Source organism: Chiloscyllium punctatum, chromosome 25 (assembly GCF_047496795.1).
Source record: "Chiloscyllium punctatum isolate Juve2018m chromosome 25, sChiPun1.3, whole genome shotgun sequence".
NCBI lineage: Eukaryota > Metazoa > Chordata > Chondrichthyes > Orectolobiformes > Hemiscylliidae > Chiloscyllium > Chiloscyllium punctatum.
In genome coordinates, this window is record NC_092763.1 from 87,125,024 (window position 1) to 87,145,750 (window position 20,727).

The 20,727-nt window shown below is 51.7% G+C and overlaps 2 protein-coding genes across 2 annotated transcripts in view; both read right to left on the reverse strand.

Moving 5' to 3' along the window:
• fhl1a (four and a half LIM domains 1a) overlaps window positions 1-20,727 on the reverse strand; it is a 300,533-nt gene that overhangs the window by 224,407 nt on the left and 55,399 nt on the right.
• Window positions 9,426-20,727, reverse strand: part of adgrg4a (adhesion G protein-coupled receptor G4a) — a gene marked incomplete at its 3' end in the record, with an annotated part of 56,350 nt that continues 45,048 nt past the window's right edge. Inside the window, exon 19 of the mRNA XM_072594612.1 lies at window positions 9,426-9,580. Within this exon, the coding sequence (XP_072450713.1) occupies window positions 9,426-9,580 (155 nt within the window). The remainder of the gene's footprint in view (window positions 9,581-20,727) is intronic.

Here is a 20,727-nt window from a genome sequence, read left to right on the forward strand (position 1 = left end):
AATTTCAGTTTCCATTCCTGGTCACCCTGCAGCCACCTCTCGGTGACCCTGATTCTTTTATACCCTGTTCACACCCATTTCTGTGGCTCGTCCGTCCAATCCTGACACTGACCCGGAGACCTGAGTCGATGGTTCAGTACAACTCTTTCAGCAGGACTGTTGGCATCGGAGATTGGAAAAAGGAACTCCCTGTCTCTCTCCACAGAGACATTCCCAGACTTAAAACAAAAACCAAAAGAACTGCAAATTCTGGAAATCAGAAACAAAAACAGAAGTTGCTGGAAAAGCTCAGCAGGTCTGGCAGCCTCTGTGGAGAGAAATCAGAGTTAACGTTTCAAGTCCGGTGACCCTTCCTCAGAACTTGCTGATGTGCTGAGTATTTTCCAGCATTTTCTGTTTACATTATGGATTTAGAAAAGAAATAAACATAGGGAAGGTAACGCGGTGTGGGATAAGGTGAATGTTTTTCACAGTAAGTTGTGATCTGGAATGTACTGCCTGAATGGGAGGGTGGGAGCTGGCACAATAATAACACTCCAAAGGCAATGACACCTACAACGGGAACAAACAACATTGAATGAGAGAGGGAGATTCACTAAACTCAAAGGGCCAGCACAGGCGTATGGGGCTGACTAGCCTCACTGACCTGTATCTGTCTGTCACTAGGAGACAATGGGGACTGCAGGTGCTGGAGAAATCAGACTTGATAAAGTGTGGAGCAGGTCAGGCAGCATCTGAGGAGCAGGAGAGTCGATATTGCAGGCAGGAGCAGTGACTGCACGTGAGAGAGACCACTCAGCCCATTGAGTCTGCACCAACCCTCTGAACAGCATCCCACCCAGATCCCCACAACCCTGCATTTCTCATGACTAAACCACCCGAGCCTCTACATCCCTGGACACCATGGGGCAATTCCCCAAGGCCAATCCAATCTAAACCCCACATCTTTGTGGCTGTGGGAGGAAACCCACACAGACACGGGGAGAATGTGCAAACTCCACACAGTCAGTCACCTGAGGCTGGAATCGAACCTGGGACCCTGGCGCTGTGAGGCAGCAGTGCTAACCACTGAGCCACCATGTTATCACATCATGAAGTCTGTGTTTTTATTTAATTTATAAACTTTAGAGTAAGTTTTGTCTGAGGGAGATGGAATGACCTTTGCAAATGTTTCGTGCTCAGGCCCTGATCAGCATGTGGGCAGTTGCTGAATTAATCCTCTGTCTGTGTTGTTGACTGCAGGTCTCGAACCTACTGCTGACTGGGACCTGAGACCTCCTGCCTGTCCCTCCTGGTGCTGCCTGCCTTGCTGAGTTCCTCCAGCCTCCTGCCTGTCCCTCCTGATGCTGCCTGCCTTGCTGTGTTCCTCCAGCCTCCTGCCTGTCCCTCCTGATGCTGCCTGTCTTGCTGTGTTCCTCCACCCTCCTGCCTGTCCCCCCTGATGCTGCCTGCCTTGCTGTGTTCCCCCAGCCTCCTGCCTGTCCCCCCTGATGCTGCCTGCCTTGCTGTACTCCCCCAGCCTCCTGCCTGTCCCTCCTGATGCTGCCTGCCTTGCTGTGTTCCTCCACCCTCCTGCCTGTCCCTCCTGATGCTGCCTGCCTTGCTGTGTTCCTCCAGCCTCCTGCCTGTCCCTCCTGATGCTGCCTGCCTTGCTGTGTTCCCCCAGCCTCCTGCCTGTCCCTCCTGATGCTGCCTGCCTTGCTGTGTTCCCCCAGCCTCCTGCCTGTCCCCCCTGATGCTGCCTGCCTTGCTGTGTTCCCCCACCCTCCTGCCAGTCCCTCCTGATGCTGCCTGCCTTGCTGTGTTCCCCCAGCCTCCTGCCTGTCCCTCCTGATGCTGCCTGCCTTGCTGTGTTCCTCCAGCCTCCTGCCTGTCCCTCCTGATACTGCCTGCCTTGCTGTGTTCCCCCAGCCTCCTGCCTGTCCCTCCTGATGCTGCCTGCCTTGCTGTGTTCCTCCAGCCTCCTGCCTGTCCCCCCTGATGCTGCCTGCCTTGCTGTGTTCCTCCAGCCTCCTGCCTGTCCCCCCTGATGCTGCCTGCCTTGCTGTGTTCCTCCAGCCTCCTGCCTGTCCCCCCTGATGCTGCCTGCCTTGCTGTGTTCCTCCAGCCTCCTGCCTGTCCCCCCTGATACTGCCTGCCTTGCTATGTTCTGACTGGGATCTGACCAGGAATTTTTAACCAGTTCCTGGCCATCAGCCAATCAGCTTGAGGCACTGTGCTGTGCTGGAATGTAACTGGACAGGTTCAGCGTGATGTCTGGTTTCTGAGGTTCATTTACTGTCAACAGATATTACATTGACATCCACAATACGTGTCAGTGTTCCAGCATTTAGGTAGCTGCCCATTCAGGTGATTCTTCTCCCCCTACCCCGTCCCCACAGTCTAATCCGCCTCCCCACTGGGATTTACACTGAGCTGCAGGGAATTTCCAGACCATTCACTTGGAACTTGCCTCTGCATTCCAAGCAATCGTCCTGCCACCTCCTTGTTACTCCACCTGGGGGTGCCGTCATTACCAGTGGGGACAGGAACAGAGTCCAGCAGGACACCAGCAGCTCCTCGAGTCTCATGGGTTCACGGTGGATGAAGGGTCAATCGAAATCCTCCATTCTGGCTCAGGGATAGAATCAGACAGGAAGCTGCCCCGTACCCTCTCAGCTATTTCCCAACTGGACGTCTGAACCATAGAGGATAGGAGCAGGAGTAGGCCATTTGGCCCTTCTAGCCCATTCCCCACTCGTTGTGATCATGGCTGACTAGCCTGTTCCTGCTTTTGCCGTAATTCACTGTGTTTTCACCCCAAGTGCTCTATCCAACTCTCTCTGATGTCATATACTCTGTTGGCCTTGAAATGGCAGTGAATTCACTGTCAGGCAGGACCCAGCAGATCCTCCAGGAAGGAGCAAATTCGCACAAAAACCACGGGCTCTTCCTCCAACTGGGGGGTTTCAGGCAGGAAAAACCTTTCAAGGGGAGCTGACTAAGGTGCCAGGGGTTTCAATCGGATTGGAACCTGGGTCCCCAGAACACTACCTGGCTCTCTGGAGTATAACAGTCCACTAGGAGATTACCACCATCTGAAGCAGGATGATTTAGTAACAGGGTGAGTAAACGGCCAGTGGTGGACCGTTGTGTGAATTGTCACTGAGTGGGTTCCCTGGCTCATGCCTAGGTCCACGATCAGGGACAGAGAGTGATCAGTGTGATTGTCTATAACATCAGGAGAGCGCCGGGAGGGAGTGAGGTGAGATTGGACCTTGTTCCAGGGTGAGAGGTTGTGAGTGTTCTGAGATTAATGCCCAGGTGACTGGAGGACAGCTAACAGCTACCCCTGCTGGCACTGGGTCAAATAACAACTCGAGTGTCTCCCAAAACAATGTTCAATCTGGAATTCAGAAGCTGCGGAGCCAGAATCAGCTTCACCTTCACAAGAAGCTGAGATCTTATCCCTCAGGCCCTGGGCAGGGTAATGGACCACATCCAGAACATCGCGTCATAGAGATGTACAGCATGGAAACAGACCCTTTGGTCCAACTCGTCCATGCTGACCAGATACCCCAACCCAATCTAGTCCCACCTGCCAGCACCCGGCCCATATCCCTCCAAACCCTTCCTATTCATATACCCATCTAAATGCCTCTTAAATGTTGTAATTGCACCAGCCTCCACCACATCCTCTGGCAGCTCATTCCATACACGTACCACCCTCTGTGTGAAAACATTGCCCCTTACGTCTCTTTTATATCTTTCCCCTCTCACCCTAAACCTATGCCCTCTAGTTCTGGACTCCCCACCCCAGGGAAAAGATTTTGTCTATTTACCCTATCCATGCCCCTCATGATTTTATAAACCTCTATAAGGTCACCCCTCAGCCTCCGATGCTCCAGGGAAAACAGCCCCAGCCTGTTCAGCCTCTCTCTTTAGCTCAGATCCTCCAACCCTGGCAACATCCTTGCAAATCTTTTCTGAACCCTTTCAAGTTTCACAACATCTTTCCAATAGGAAAGAGATCAGAATTGCACACAATATCCCAACAGTGGCCTAACCAATGTTCTGTACAGCTGCAACATGACCTCCCAACTCCTGTACTCAATACTCTGACCAATAAAGGAAAGCATACCAAACGCCTTCTTCACTATCCTATCTACCTGTGACTCCACTTTCAAGGAGCTATGAACCTGTACTCCAAGGTCTCTTTGTTCAGCAACACTCCCTCAGACCTTACCATTAAGTGTATAAGTCCTGCTAAGATTTGCTTTCCCAAAATGCAGCACCTCACATTTATCTGAATTAAACTCCATCTGCCACTTCTCAGCCCATTGGCCCATCTGGTCCAGATCCTGTTGTAATCTGAGGTAACCCTCTTTGCTGTCCATTACACCTCCAATTTTGGTGTCATCTGCAAACTTACTAACTGTACCTCTTATGCTCACATCCAAATCATTTATGTAAATGACAAAAAGTAGAGGACCCAGCACTGATCCTTGTGGCACTCCACTGGTCACAGGCCTCCAGTCTGAAAAACAACCCTCCACCACCACCCTCTGTCTAGTTCTCCCTGTATTCCGTGAGATCTAACCTTGCTAACCAGTCTCCCATGGGAAACCTTGTCGAATGCCTTACTGAAGTCCATGTAGATCACATCTACTGCTCTGCCCTCATCAATCTTCTTTGTTACTTTTCCAAAAAACTCAATCAAGTTTGTGAGACATGATTTCCCACGCACAAAGCCATGTTGACTATCCCTAATCAGTCCTTGCCTTTCCAAATACATGTACATTCTGTCCCTCAGGATTCCCTCCAACAACTTGCCCACCACCGAGGTCAGGCTCACTGGTCTATACTTCCCTGACTTGTCTTTACCGCCCTTCTTAAACAGTGGCACCACGTTTGCCAACCTCCAGTCTTCCAACATCTCACCTGTGACTATCGATGATACAAATCTCTCAGCAAGAGGCCCAGCAATCACTTCTCTAGCTTCCCACAGAGTTCTCGGGTACACCTGATCAGGTGCTGATGGGCTTTCAGAAAATAAATGTTTGAAAAGGATGGGGCAACTGCCAGAGGATGGTGAATGAACGAGGTACATGATGTTAATGTCGCTCTGACATCCACTGTCTATCTCCACCCATGTGAGCTCACAGTATCGGGGGACAGACAGAGGTGAATTTCCCAAAACCCAAACAGCTGCTAAACTGTGGCAGCGCAGTCACTGAGCTGGTTAAGTTGGTGAGGGACCCAACTGCTCTGACTGAGAAAGTTGAGAACAATGAGGTGGTCATTGAACAGTCAGATTGGAGACAGGTCACTGAGGGGTAGGATCACCAAGCACTTCCTGAGAAATCCCACCATCCATCCTCACAATCCTGGGATACTGGGCATCGATGGGATGGTGCTCTGACATTCTCTGAACCCTTGGCCACCTCCCCGAGTCTCTGCACCAACTGTGGGACACTCGGAAATATTGCACTGTGGCCATTTTCTGAAAATCCTTCCCTTTATAAATTCAATAATTTCGACAACAGTAACTAACGTTGGTCATTTTGGAAAGGAGAATGAAAGAACAGGGTAATCTTTAAATGGAGCGATACTGCAGAAAGGTGCAACACAAAGGGACTTGGGACAACATGTACACGAAACACAGAGAGCTAGCACCCAGGGCGCAGCAGGGAATCAGCAAAGGTAGTGGAATGCTGGCCCTTATTTCAAGGGGACTGGAGTATGAGAGCAGGGAAATCTTAACGTGACTGGACAAGGTGAGACCACATCTAGAGAAGGATGAGCAGGTTTGGTCACCTTGTTTAAGGAAAGGCATCATTTCATTGGACACAATTCAGAGAAGGTTCACTGGGATGACCCCTGCTGTGAAAGGATTGTCTCATGAGCAATGGTTAAACTGGTTGGGACTCTACTCACCGGGGGTTAGAGAAGGACAGGTGATCTCACTGAATCCCATCGGAGTTTTAAGGGGTTTGACAGGGTCAATGCTGAGAGGACGGTCCCCCTCATGAGAGAGTCTGGGACCAGAGGGAACAGTCTCAGAATAAAGGGGCATCACTTTGGGACTGAGATGGGGAAGGAATGTCTTCTCTCTGACAGTTGTGAGACTCAGAGAGCTGTGGGGAGAGGGTCCGTGTGGAGATTTAAGGCTGAGAGAGAGAGAGAGAGACTCATGACAAGTTGGGAATTGAGGATTACTGGGAAAAGGCAGGAAAGGGGATGTGAGGAATGTCAGGTTTACCATGATCTTATTGATTGGCTGGGCAGGTTAGAGGGGCTGAATGGCCGACTGCTGTTCCTATTCCTTGTAATCTTATTGCCTTATTATGGTAAAGCTGTGAAATCTTGACACTGTAAAGCAAGTAATGATATTCCTTTATGAAAATGAAACACACATCCAGAGCTGATAGCTTTTGTAAATGAGTCTATTCTCTACGAATACATCAGGTTTTGGAAATACACAAGAAATAAAATTGTTGACGATTAGTGAGTACACGATCAAACACCAAACAGCAGATTCCTACACACATGATGACATGAATATTTTATGAATATATTAATCAACATTTATCAGATTCTTGGTTTCTGAACCCAGATGTTGACAGATTAAATCACGTACAGGATCTGAAATGTTAAAATCAGATTCTAATTCGAATCCCGCCAAGGGGGGGAAAGCGAGGGTCCAAAGGAAGGAGTGGGACCCTCTGGGAAAGGCCGAGGATGGTGTGGGGCTGAGGGTCCGTGGGGAGGGGGTCACAGACTATTCAGGGGGAGGGCACTGGGGACACAGCTTGGGGGAGGGGAAGGGGGAGGGGAAGGGGGAAAGGGGGAAGGGGGAGGGGGAGGGGAAGGGGGAGGGGAAGGGGGAAAGGGGAAAGGGGGAAGAACAAAGGTTGGGATCATTTGTGTGAAACATTTTCCAGGACCCCGCCCCATCCCCTCCCCCTTCCTTCCCCCTTCCTTCCCCCTTCCCTTCACCCTCACCCTACCCCTCCCTCCCCTCCCCCTCCGCCTCCCCCCCCCCTCCTCCCCTCCCTCTCCCCCTCCCCTCCCTCTCCCTTCCTCCTCCCCCTCCCTTCCCCCCCTTTCCCCCTCCCCCTCCCTCCCTTCCCCCTCCCTTTCCCCCTCCCCCTTCCTTCCCCCTTCCCCCTCGGCCTCCCTTCCCCTTTCCCTTCCCCCTCCCCATTCCCCCCTCCCTTCCCCCTCCCTTTCCCCCTCCCTCCCCCCTGACCTTCCCTTCCCACTCCCTTCCCCCTCCCCCCCTCCCTTCCCTCTCCCCTTCCCCTCCCCTCCTTCCCCCTCCCCTTCCCCTCCCCACTCCCCCTCCCCTCCCTCTCCCTTTCCACCCCCTCCCCTCCCTCTCCCTATCCCACCCTCCCCTCTCCCTCTCCCTTCCCTCTACCTTCCCCACTCCCCCACCCCCCACCCACTCCACCTCCCCCTTCTTCCCCCTCTCCCTTCCCCTCCCCCACCCCATCCCCCTCCCTTCCCCATTCCCTTCCCCCTTCCCATCCCCTCCCCTCCCCACTCCCCCTCCCCTCCCTCTCCCCTCCCTCCCCTCCCCCTCTCCCTCCCCTCCCCCTCCCACTCCCCCTCCCTCTCCCCCTCTCCCTCCCCCTCTCCCTCCCTCCCTCCCTCTCCCTCCCCTCCCTCTCCCTTCCCTCTCCCTCTCCCCCTCCCTCCCTCTCCCCCTCCCTCCCTCTCCCCTTCCCCCTCCCTCTCCCTCTCCCCCTCTCCCTCCCTCCCTCTCCCCTTCCCTCCCTCTCCCCTCCCTCTCCCCCTCCTCTCCCCCTCCCCTCCTCTCCCCTTCCCCCTCCCTCTCCTCTCCCCCTCTCCCTCCCCTCCCTCTCCCCTTCCCTCTCCTCTCCCCCTCCCTCTCCCCCTCCCTCTCCCCCTCCCCTCCCTCTCCCCTTCCCCCTCCCTCTCCCTCTCCCCCTCTCCCTCCCCTCCCTCTCCCTTCCCTCTCCCCTTCCTCTCCTCTCCCCCTCCCTCTCCCCCTCCCTCTCCCCCTCCCCTCCCTCTCCCCTTCCCCCTCCCTCTCCCTCTCCCCCTCTCCCTCCCCTCCCTCTCCCCTCCCTCTCCCTCTCCCCTTCCTCTCCCTCTCCCTCTCCCCCTCTCCCTCTCCCCCTCCCCTCCCTCTCCACCCTCCCCTCCCTCCCCCTCCCCTCCCTCTCCCCTTCCCCCTCCCTCTCCCCCTCCCCTCCCTCTCCCCTTCCCCCTCCCTCTCCCTCTCCCCCTCTCCCTCCCCTCCCTCTCCCCCTCCCTCCCTCCCCCTCTCCCTCCCCCTCCCCCTCCCACTCCCCCTCCCTCTCCCCCTCTCCCTCCCCCTCTCCCTCCCCTCCCCCTCCCTCTCCCTCCCCTCCCTCTCCCCTTCCCTCTCCCTCTCCCCCTCCCTCTCCCCCCTCCCCTCCCTCTCCCCTTCCCCCTCCCTCTCCCTCTCCCCCTCTCCCTCCCCTCCCTCTCCCCTCCCTCTCCCTCTCCCCTTCCCTCTCCCTCTCCCTCTCCCCCTCTCCCTCTCCCCCTCCCCTCCCTCTCCCACCCTCCCCTCCCTCCCCCTCCCCTCCCTCTCCCCTTCCCTCTCCCCCTCCCCCTCCCTCCCCCTCCCCAGGACAGTAGTTTCGGAGAGATGCCCAGCATATGCAGCTCTGTCTGGTAAGTGGTCAGTGATGGGACAGGCAGCCTCCTGCCCTGAAGCTGGGAATGTGTGACCCCCCCCCCCCCCACCCCCCACCCCCCCCCCCCCCCCCACTTCCCCCCCACCCCCCACCCCCCCAACCCCCACCGTAGATTTCCAACATCCACTCAGTCCCCAGCAGTCCCCCAGCCTGGGCTCACGGTGAAATGACCTGTCCCACTCTCAGTCCTAACACCGAATGGAAAGTGTTGTTCACCAGACTGTGTCCCTAATCAAACCGGGGAGGCCGAACCCCAGGGAAAGATTACAATGGCTGGGCTTTACAGACAGCAGTTCGGTTTGGGGTTTGTGTTTTGAAGGTTGCTGGTTCTAATGCCACACACCGTGGGTGTGGGTGTTGGTGTGGGGGTGGGTGTGGGTGTGGGGGTGGGTGTGGGGGTGGGTGTGGGGAGTGGGGGTGGGTGTGGGTCTGGGTGTATGGTGTTGGTGTGGGTGTTGTGTGGGGTGGGGGTGGGTGTTGGTGTGGGGGTGGGGGTGGGGGTGGGGGTGGGTCTGGGTGTTGGTGTTGTGTTGGTGTTGGTGTTGTGTTGGTGTTGGTGTTGGTGTTGGTGTGGGTGTTGGTGTGGGGGTGGGGGTGGGTGTTGGTGTGGGGGTGGGGGTGGGGGTGGGTCTGGGTGTTGGTGTTGGTGTTGGTGTGGGTGTTGGTGTGGGGGTGGGGGTGGGTGTTGGTGTGGGGGTGGGGGTGGGGGTGGGGGTGGGTCTGGGTGTGGGGGTGGGGGTGGGGGTGGGGGTACTGCAGAGACTGTGGGTTGACCGTGAGAACACTAGCTCGCTGCACATGAGGCAAAACACACGACGATAACTTCTCACTCAGTTCAATATCCCAGCTGGCCATCCAGTTATCCACGTCAGAGGGCCCGGTGTAGTCATTGCTGTAGTCAGGATCTGCAGGGATTCAGGAAGTCAGAGACATTAACCCCCCAGTGACAGAACCCTCCAGAAAGAAAAAAAATACACCTGAAGTCAGAGGGGAAATCAAAATGGGAAATACCCATCCACTGGACACACGGCATTCTCTCCCAGGATGGGGTGTGTGTGCTGACCCTGACCTGCCCACGGGGGGTGGTGTGTGTGTGCGGGGGGGGTTGGGGGGGTCAGCACATGAAGGAAGGAGGGAAACACCATCTCCCTGGGCATTAAATGTGCAGAAAGATTCCACAATCAAACCAGCCACTGGGTCACGAGTCAAGGCTTGAAGTTCAGGATCCAATCAGGGAGCAGGCTGGTTCCGACCTGGGAAGGTGTAATGAATCTCAGGGTGTTCAGGATATAACAAGCTGCTGGGCTGAAGGGTGAAGGTTTGGATTTCTGAAAGGCATTTAGTAAGTTGTGAATAAAGGGCACTGCTGAAGGTGTTAGGGTGATACAGTGTTAGTATGAAAGGAGGACTGGTTACTGCACTGAACAGACAATCAGAAGAAACCAAGCACAATCAGCTTGGAAACACTTCCAATGGAACAGTGAAGGGACCAGTGTTGGGACCTCCCTACCGGCTCTCCTTATGGACAGAGATCCTGAGACACCACATTTCCTGATGATGCAGAGATAGGAAACCAAGTTGTGAGGGAGGAGACAAAGTCTCTGCTAAGGAGCTAGACATGAGACACACAATTATAATGTGGGAAAGTGTGGGGCTGTTCACCTTGGACAGGCTGAATACAAAAACAGAGTCTGATTTAACTGGAAAGAGCCTGCAAGAGACTGGGGCGCTGAGGGATTTTTGTGGGCATATTAGAATCCCTATAGTGTGGAAACAGGCCATTTGGCCCAACAAGCCCACACTGACCTCCACTTATCCCTGCGGGAATTGAACCCGGGTCTCTGGCGCTGTGAGGCAGCACAGTGGCACAGTGGTTAGACCCGGGTTCAATTCCCGCCTCAGGCGACTGACTGTGTGGAGTTTGCACATTCTCCCCGTGTCTGCGTGGGTTTCCTCCGGGTGCTCCGGTTTCCTCCCACACTCCAAAGATGTGCAGGTCAGGTGTAATTGGCCATGCTAAAGTGCCCGTAGTGTTAGGAGAATGGGGTCTGGGTGGGTTGTCCTTCAGAGGGTCAGTGTGGACTTGTTGGGCCAAAGGGCCTGTTTCCACACTGTAACTAATCCAATCTAATCTAATGCCCCTAACCGACACATCCCTGAACACTACAGGCAATTTACAGCCAATTCACCTGACCTGCACATCTTTGGACTGTGGGAGGAAACCCACACAGACACGGGGAGAATGTGCAAACTCCCCACTGACAGTCACCCGAGGGTGGAATCGAACCTGCGACCCTGGCGCTGTGAGGCAGCAGTGCTAACCACTGAGCCACCTGGCCGCCCAAGTCTGGGTTCTCTGTGAGATGAACCACAAGAAATCAGTCCACAGAGTCCAGGAAGTGATTGGGGCAGATGGAATGCTGGTCCCTACCACAGTGGGATGGAGTATACAAGCCATAGAGTCACACAGAACAGAAAAGGCCCTTCAGCCCATCGTGTCTGCACCAACAAGGGAGGTCTTGCTACAACTGTACAGGGCCCGGGTTGGAGAGGTTTCTGGCTGCCACAAGGTCATGGGCGATGGAACAGGAGATGAGGCCACAACAGAACCATTCCTCACGATTTCACCTCAACCATTTCCTGTAGCACAGTGATCCTTTACCACATGGAGAAACACCTGGTGGAATTCCCTGTGGGATTTCTGGCTGACTCTTTGAGATTGGTAGCTTCTAACTCTGCCCCAGGAGAGGAAACACTCTGTCTGTATCCCTGATCAAACCTTCTATTACGTTACATGGCCCCAGTAGGTTATGTTTCAGCCTTCTTTATTCAGGAGAGGAGACAGCACGTTACTCAATCTGTCCCTGATGTATAAACCCACACATGTCTGATGTTAACCTCATCAAAATTCTCTGCTCGCCCCCAATGCCTCAATAACCCGGATGTAGATTTGCTCGCTGAGCTGGAAGGTTCATTATCAGACGTTTCGTCACCATACCAGGTAACATCTTCAGTGAGCCTCCGGACGAAGCACTGCTGATGATCCCTGCTTTCTATTGATATGTTTGGTTTTTTTTGGGATGATGATGTCATTTCCTATGGTGATGTCATTTCCTGTTTTTTTTCTCAGGGGTGGTAAATGGGCTCCAAGTCAATGTGTTTGTTGATAGAGTTCCAGTTAGAATGCCATGCTTCTAGGAATTCTCATGCATCTCTCAGTTTGGCTTGTCCTAGGATGGATGTGTTGTCCCAGTCGAAGTGGTGTCCTTCCTCATCTGTATGTAAGGAAACTAGTGAGAGAGGGTCATGTCATTTTGTGGCTAGTTGATGATCATGTATCTTGATGGCTAGTTTTCTGCCTGTTTGTCCAATGTAGTGTTTGTTACAGTTCTTGCACGGTATTTTGTAAATGACATTAGTTTTGCTCATTGTCTGTATGGGGTCTTTCAAGTTCATTTGCTGCTGTTTTAGTGTGTTGGTGGGTTTGTGGGCTACCATGATGCCAAGGGGTCTGAGTAGTCTGGCAGTCATTTCCGAAATGTCTTTGATGTAGGGGAGAATGGCTAGGGTTTTGAGATGTGTTTTGTCTGCTTGTTTGGGTTTGTTGCTGAGAAATCACCGGACTGTGTTCATTGGGTACCTGTTCTTTTTCAATACACTGTAGAGGTGATTTTTCTCTGCTCTGTGTAGTTCCTCTGTGCTGCAGTGTGTGTTGGCTCATTGAAATAATGTTCTGATGCAGCTTCGTTTATGGATGTTGGGATGATTGCTTCTGTAGTTCAATATTTGGTCCATGTGTGTTGTTTTCCTGTTTCCCACAGGAAATGACATCACCAACCCAAAGAAACCCAAACATATAAATAGAAAGCAGGAATCATTAGCAGTGCTTTGCCTAAGACCCTCTGAAGATGTTACTTGGTATGGCGACGAAACGTCTGAAAATGAACCTTCCAGCTCAGCGAGCAAACCTGCATCCAGAACCACAACCTGAGCAACAAATCTTCTCAAAACACGCTAGCCTCAATAACCTTTCAGAAACATAGTAACCGAGACTCCACACGGTGACTCACAGCCTGAGACTGGTTAAAACAAGACTGAATAACAGGTTTAGTGAAACCTGCCATTTGTCAATTCCACTCATCTAGAAAGGAAGTCAAGTACTAGGTTTGTTTTCATTTGTTACAGCCCTGTCAATGTACACTTCAACTTGTCGTACAGGAACCTGAAGTTCCCGTACCTCACTGAGGCAGTATCCACGCCCTTCCTTAGAGTTAGGGACCACTTCATTCACAACAAAGCATTGTGTCCCAGTGACATGGAGGCTGGAGGACGGGGTTTGATTACTGAGATTCTACTTCAGAATGAGTGCATCGTACATTCACCCCAACGATCAGTGCAGACTGGGATTTCAGTACAGAGCGAAAATTCGGTGTCGTGTGAGAATTCGGTGTAGTCATAGAGTCATAGAGATGTACAGCATGGAAACAGACCCTTCAGTCCAACCCGTCCATGCTGACCAGATATCCCAACCCAATCTAGTCCCACCTGCCAGCACCCGACCCATATCCCTCCAAACCCTTCCTATTCATAAACCCATCCAAATGCCTCTTAAATGTTGCAATTGTACCAGCCTCCACCACATCCTCTGGCAGCTCATTCCATACACGTACCACCCTCTGTGTGAAAAAGTTGCCCCTTAGGTCTCTTCTATATCTTTCCCCTCTCACCCTAATCCTATGCCCTCTAGTTCTGGACTCCCTCACCCCAGGGAAAAGACTTTATCTATTTATCCTATCCATGCCCCTCATAATTTTGTAAACCTCTATAAGGTCACCCCTCAGCCTCCAACGCTCCAGGGAAAACAGCCCCAGCCTGTTAAACCTCTCCCTGTAGCTCAAATCCTCCAACTCTGGCAACATCCTTATAAATCTTTTCTGAACCCTTTCAAGATTCACAACATCTTTCCGATAGGAAGGAGACCAGAATTGCACGCAATATTCCAACAGTGGCCTAACCAATGTCCTGTACAGCTGCAACATGACCTCCCAACTCCTGTACTCAATACTCTGACCAATAAAGGAAAGCATACCAAACGCCTTCTTCACTATCCTATCTACCTGCAACTCCACTTTCAAGGAGCTATGAACCTACACTCCAAGGTCTCTTTGTTCAGCAACACTCCCTAGGACCTTACAACCAAACCGCCCCGTGGCCCAACATTTCAACTCCCCCTCCCACTCTGCCGAGGACATGGAGGTCCTGGGCCTCCTTCACCGCCACTCCCTCACCACCAGACGCCTGGAGGAAGAACACCTCATCTTCCGCCTCGGAACACTTCAACCCCAGGGCATCAATGTGGACTTCAACAGTTTCCTCATTTCCCCTTCCCCCACCTCACCCTAGTTTCAAACTTCCAGCTCAGCACCTTCTCCTTGACTTGTCCGACCTGCCTATCTCCTTTTCCACCTATCCACTCCACCCTCTCGGCCCTGACCTATCACCTTCATCCCCTCCCCCACTCACCCATTGTACTCTATGCTACTCTCTCCCCACCCCCACCCTCCTCGAGCTTATCTCTCCATGCTTCAGACTCACTGCCTTTATTCCTGATGAAGGGCTTTTGCCCGAAACGTCGATTTCGCTGCTCGTTGGATGCTGCCTGAACTGCTGTGCTCTTCCAGCACCACTAATCCAGCCTTACTATTAAGTGTAGAAGTCCTGCTAAGATTTGCTTTCCCAAAATGCAGCACCTCGCATTTATCTGAATTAAACTCCATCTGCCACTCCTCAGCCCATTGGCCCATCTGGTCCAGATCCTGTTGTAATCTGAGGTAACCCTCTTTGCTGTCCATTACACCTCCAATTTTGGTGTCATCTGCAAACTTACTAACTGTACCTCTTATGCTCACATCCAAATCATTTATGTAAATGACAAAAAGTAGAGGGCCCAGCACCGATCCTTGTGGCACTCCACTGGTCATAGGCCTCCAGTCTGAAAAACAACCCTCCACCACCACCCTCTGTCTTCTACCTTTGAGCCAGTTCTGTATCCAAATGGCTAGTTCTCCCTGTATTCCGTGAGATCTAACCTTGCTAATCAGTCTCCCATGGGGAACCCTGTCGAACGCCTTACTGAAGTCCATATAGATCACATCTACTGCTCTGCCCTCATCAATCCCCTTTGTTACTTCTTCAAAAAACTCAATCAAGTTTGTGAGACATGATTTCCCACGCACAAAGCCATGTTGACTATCCCTAATCAGTCCTTGCCTTTCCAAATACATGTACATCCTGTCCCTCAGGATTCCCTCCAACAATTTGCCCACCACCGAGGTCAGGCTCACTGGTCTATAGTTCCCTGGCTTGTCCTTACCGCCCTTCTTAAACAGTGGCACCACACTTGCCAACCTCCAGTCTTCAGAGCAGAGTGAGAATTTGGTACAGAGTGGGAAATCAGTGCAGAGTGGGAATTTGATGCAGTGTGAAAATTTGGTGCAAGGTTGGTTTTTTGTGTAGTGTGGGAATTCGGTACAGGGTGGGAATTCAGTGTACTGTGAGTATTCGGTACAGAGTGGGAATTTGGTGCAGTCAGAATTCGGTGCAGTGTGGGAATTCAGTGCAGTGAGAATTCGGTGCAGTGTGGGCATTCGGTGCAGAGTGAGAATTGGGTGCAGTGTGAGAATTCAGTGCAGTGTGAGAATTCAGTGCAGTGAGAGAATTCGGGGCAGTGTCAGAATTCAGGGCAGTGTCAGAATTGGGTGCAGTGTGAGAATTTGGTGCAGAGTCAGAATTCGGTGCAGAGTGAGAATTCAGTGCAAAGTCAGAATTCGGTGCATTGTGGGAATTCGGTGCAGTGTGGGAATTCGGTGCAGTCAGAATTCGGTGCAGTGTGAGAATTCAGTGCAGTGTGAGAATTCAGTGCAGTGTGAGAATTTGGTGCAGTGTGAGAATTTGGTGTAGAGTGAGAATTTGGTGCAGTGTGAGAATTGGGTGCAGTGTGAGAATTCAGTACAGTGTGAGAATTGGGTGCAGTGTGAGAATTCGGTGCAGTGTGGGAATTCGATGCAGTCAGAATTCGGTGCAGTGTGGGAATTCAGTGCAGTGTGAGAGTTAGGTGCAGTGTGAGAATTCGGTGCAGTGTGACAATTCGGTGCAGTGTGAGAATTCAGTACAGTGTGACAATTCGGTGCAGTGAGAGAATTCAGTACAGTGTGACAATTCGGTGCAGTGTGAGAATTCGGTGCAGTGTGGGAATTCGGTGCAGTGTGGGAATTCAGTGCAGTGTGAGAATTTGGTGCAGTGTGGGAATTCAGTGCAGTGTGAGAGTTAGGTGCAGTGTGAGAATTCGGTGCAGTGTGAGAATTCGGTGCAGTGTGAGAATTCAGTACAGTGTGACAATTCGGTGCAGTGTGAGAATTCAGTACAGTGTGACAATTCGGTGCAGTGTGAGAATTCGGTGCAGTGTGGGAATTCGGTGCAGTGTGGGAATTCAGTGCAGTGTGAGAATTTGGTGCAGTGTGGGAATTCAGTGCAGTGTGAGAGTTAGGTGCAGTGTGAGAATTCGGTGCAGTGTGAGAATTCGGTGCAGTGTGAGAATTCAGTACAGTGTGAGAATTTGGTGCAGTGTGAGAATTCGGTGCAGTGTGAGGATTCGGTACGGTGTGAGAATTCGGTGCAGTATGAGAATTCGGTGCAGTGTGAGAATTCGTTGCAGTGTGGGAATTCAGTACAGTGTGGGAATTTGGTGTAGTGTGAGAATTCGGTGCAGCGTGAGAATTCGGTGCAGTGTGAGAATTCAGTACAGTGTGAGAATTCAGTACAGTGTGAGAATTCAGTGTAGTGTGAGAATTCGGTGCAGTGTGAGAATTCGGTGCAGTGTGAGAATTCGGTACAGTGTGGGAATTCAGTACAGTGTGGGAATTCGGTGCAGTGTGTGAATTCGGTGCAGTGTGTGAATTCGGTGCAGTGTGAGAATTCGGTGCAGTGTGAGAATTCGGTGCAGTGTGGGAATTCAGTACAGTGTGGGAATTCGGTGCAGTGTGGGAATTCGGTGCAGTGTGAGAATTCGGTGCAGTGTGGGAATTCGGTACAGTGTGGGAATTCGGTGCAGTGTGAGAATTCGGTGCAGTGTGGGAATTCGGTGCAGTGTGGGAATTCGGTGCAGTGTGGGAATTCGGTGCAGTGTGAGAATTCGGTACAGTTTGGGAATTCGGTATAGTGTGGGTATTCGGTGCAGTGTGAGAATGCGGTGCAGTGTGGGAATTCGGTGCACTGTGAGAATTCGGTGCAGTGTGAGAATTCGGTGCAGTGTGGGAATTCGGTACAGTGTGGGAATTCGGTGCAGTGTGAGAATTCGGTGCAGTGTGAGAATTCGGTGCAGAGTCAGAATTCGGTACAGAGTGAGAATTCAGTGCAGTGTGAGAATTTGGTGTAGAGTGAGAATTCGGTACAGTGTGGGATTTCGGTACAGTGTGGGAATTCGGTGCAGTGTGAGAATGCGGTGCAGTGTGGGAATTCGCTGCAGTGTGAGAATTCAGTGCAGTGTGGGAATTCGGTGCAGTGTGAGAATTGGGTGCAGTGTGAGAATTCGGTGCAGTGTGAGAATTGGGTGCAGTCAGAATACGGTGCAGTGTGGGAATTCAGTGCAGTGTGAGAATTCGGTACAGTGTGGGAATTCAGTACAGTGTGAGAGTTAGGTGCAGAGTGAGAATTCGGTGCAGTGTGAGAATTCGGTGCAGTGTGAGAATTCAATACAGTGTGAGAATTTGGTGCAGTGTGAGAATTCAGTACAGTGTGAGAATTCGGTGCAGTGTGGGAATTTGGTGCAGTGTGGGAATTCAGTACAGTGTGGGAATTTGGTGCAGTGTGAGAATTCGGTGCAGTGTGAGAATTCGGTACAGTGTGAGAATTCGGTGCAGTGTGGGAATTCGGTGCAGTGTGAGAATTCGGTACAGTGTGGAATTCGGTGCAGTGTGGGAATTCGGTACAGAGTGAGAATTCAGTGCAGTGTGAGAATTCAGTGCAGTGTGAGAATTTGGTGCAGTGTGAGAATTTGGTGCAGAGTGAGAATTTGGTGCAGTGTGAGAATTCAGTGCAGTGTGAGAATTTGGTGCAGTGTGAGAATTGGGTGCAGTGTGAGAATTCGGTGCAGTGTGGGAATTCGATGCAGTCAGAATACGGTGCAGTGTGGGAATTCAGTGCAGTGTGAGAAGTTGGTGCAGTGTGGGAATTCAGTGCAGTGTGAGAGTTAGGTGCAGAGTGAGAATTCGGTGCAGTGTGAGAATTCGGTGCAGTGTGAGAATTCAGTACAGAGTGAGAATTTGGTGCAGTGTGGGAACTCAGTGCAGTGTGGGAATTCGGTGCAGTGTGGGAATTCGGTGCAGTGTGAGGATTCGGTGCAGTGTGGGAATTCGGTGCAGTGTGAGAATTCGGTGCAGTGTGGGAATTCGGTGCAGTGTGGGAATTCGGTGCAGTGTGAGAATTTGGTGCAGTGTGGGAACTCAGTGAAGTGTGGGAATTCGGTGCAGTGTGGGAATTCGATGCAGAGTCAGAATTCGGTACAGAGTGAGAATTCAGTGCAGTGTGAGAATTTGGTGTAGAGTGAGAATTTGGTGCAGTGTGAGAATTGGGTGCAGTGTGAGACTTCGGTGCAGTGTGCGAATTCGATGCAGTCAGAATACGGTGCAGTGTGGGAATTCAGTGCAGTGTGAGAAGTTGGTGCAGTGTGGGAATTCGGTGCAGTGTGAGAATTCGGTGCAGTGTGAGAATTCAGTACAGTGTGAGAATTTGGTGCAGTGTGAGAATTCAGTACAGTGTGAGAATTCAGTGAGGTGTGGGAATTCGGTGCAGTGTGGGAATTCAGTACGGTGTGGGAATTCGGTGCAGTGTGAGAATTCGGTGCAGTGTGAGAATTCGGTGCAGTGTGAGAATTTGGTGCAGTGTGGAAATTCGGTACAGTGTGCGAATTCGGTGCAGTGTGAGAATTCGGTGCAGTGTGAGAATTCGGTGCAGTGTGGGAATTCGGTGCAGTGTGAGAATTCGGTGCAGTGTGGGAATTCGGTGCAGTGTGAGAATTCGGTGCAGTGTGAGAATTCGGTGCAGTGTCGGAATTCGGTGTAGTGTGGGAATTCGGTGCAGTGTGGGAATTCGGTGCAGTGTGAGAATTCGGTGCAGTGTGAGAATTTGGTGCAGTGTCGGAATTCGGTGCAGTGTGAGAATTCGGTGTAGTGTGGGAATTCGGTGCAGTGTGGGAATTCGGTGCAGTGTGAGATTTTGGTACAGTGTGGGAATTCGGTGCAGTGTGAGAATTCGGTACAGTGTGGGAATTCGGTACAGTGTGGGAATTCAGTACAGTGTGAGAGTTAGGTGCAGAGTGAGAATTCGGTGCAGTGTGAGAATTTGGTGTAGAGTGAGAATTTGGTGCAGTGTGAGAATTGGGTGCAGTGTGAGACTTCGGTGCAGTGTGCGAATTCGATGCAGTCAGAATACGGTGCAGTGTGGGAATTCAGTGCAGTGTGAGAAGTTGGTGCAGTGTGGGAATTCGGTGCAGTGTGAGAATTCGGTGCAGTGTGAGAATTTGGTGCAGTGTGAGAATTCAGTACAGTGTGAGAATTCAGTGAGGTGTGGGAATTCGGTGCAGTGTGGGAATTCAGTACGGTGTGGGAATTCGGTGCAGTGTGAGAATTCGGTGCAGTGTGAGAATTCGGTGCAGTGTGAGAATTCGGTGCAGTGTGGAAATTCGGTGCAGTGGCGAAGAGATTCTTTCAGGTCCTTTTTTCGCTCATAGTTTGTCAGGTTTGTTTTAACGGGATAAACTGAAGTCAGGGAGCAGGTTCCAGCACATCACGGGAAATCCTAACGTTTACTGGTTTGTAATGGGTACTAGGGTGACTATTGACAAACTAAAAAAACCAGTAGGAAAGTTTAAAAAAAACAATTAAGAGCTAAGTAATTGAAATAGCTAATCTGATCCAGGTGATGTGTTGTACCTGCATGATGTAGGAGCTGGTGGACCCTATTGTGGTTCAGTGTGACCACACCTGGAGCAAGTGCTGGTTGTTTGAGGAGCTCCAGCTCGGAGTTGGTGAACTGGAGTCTGAGCATCGAACACTGCGATCCATCAGGGAGGGGGAGAGTTACCTGGACACTCTGTTTCAGGAGGCAGTCACAGCCCTTAGATTAACAACCTCAAATTCGGTCAGTGGTCAGAGATAGCAGCGTCTGACTCTGAGTGAGGGATATAGAGGAATCCAGGGGGTAGTGCTGAAGGAGCCACAGCCCTTGAGCTTGTCTAACAGGATTGAGATTGTTTCTCCCTGTGTGGATGGGAGTGAGGGCTGTAGGGGGAGTCTACAAACTGACCAGAGCACCATGGTACAGGGAGCCCCTCAAGAGCGGGGAGAAAGAGAAATGTGATTGTAAACAGGGATAACACAGTCAGGGGAATAGACACTACTCCCTGCGGTCAGGATCGAGGGTCCCAAAGGCTGTGTTGTCTGCCTGGTGCCTGGGTTCAGGATATCTCCCCTAGGCTGCAGAGGAACTTGGAGTGGGATGGGAAAGACCCAGTTATCATGGTTTGTATAGGTACCAACGATATAGGTGAGAAAAGGTTAGAGGTTCTGCTGAGAGAATATCAGCAGCTGGCGGCTAAATTAGAATGCAGAACCAAAAAGATAATAATCATTGGATTACTACCTGAGCCATAGAATACCTACAGTGTAGAAACAGGCCATTTGGTCCAACAAGTCCATACTGGCCCTCAGAAGAGTAACCCATTCGCCTATTCCTCTACATTCCCCCCTGACTAATGCACCCAACCTGCACATCCCTAAACTCTAGGGAAATTTCCCATGGCCAATTCACCTGACCTGCACATCTTTGGACTGTGGGAGGAAACCGGAGCACCCGGAGGAAACCCACACAGACACAGGGAGAATGTGCAAACCCCACACAGACAGTCGCCCGAGGTTGGAATCGAACCTGGGTCCCTGGTGCTATGAGGCAACAGTGCTAACCACTGAGCTACCGTGCTGCCCCAGCCGTGAGCAAC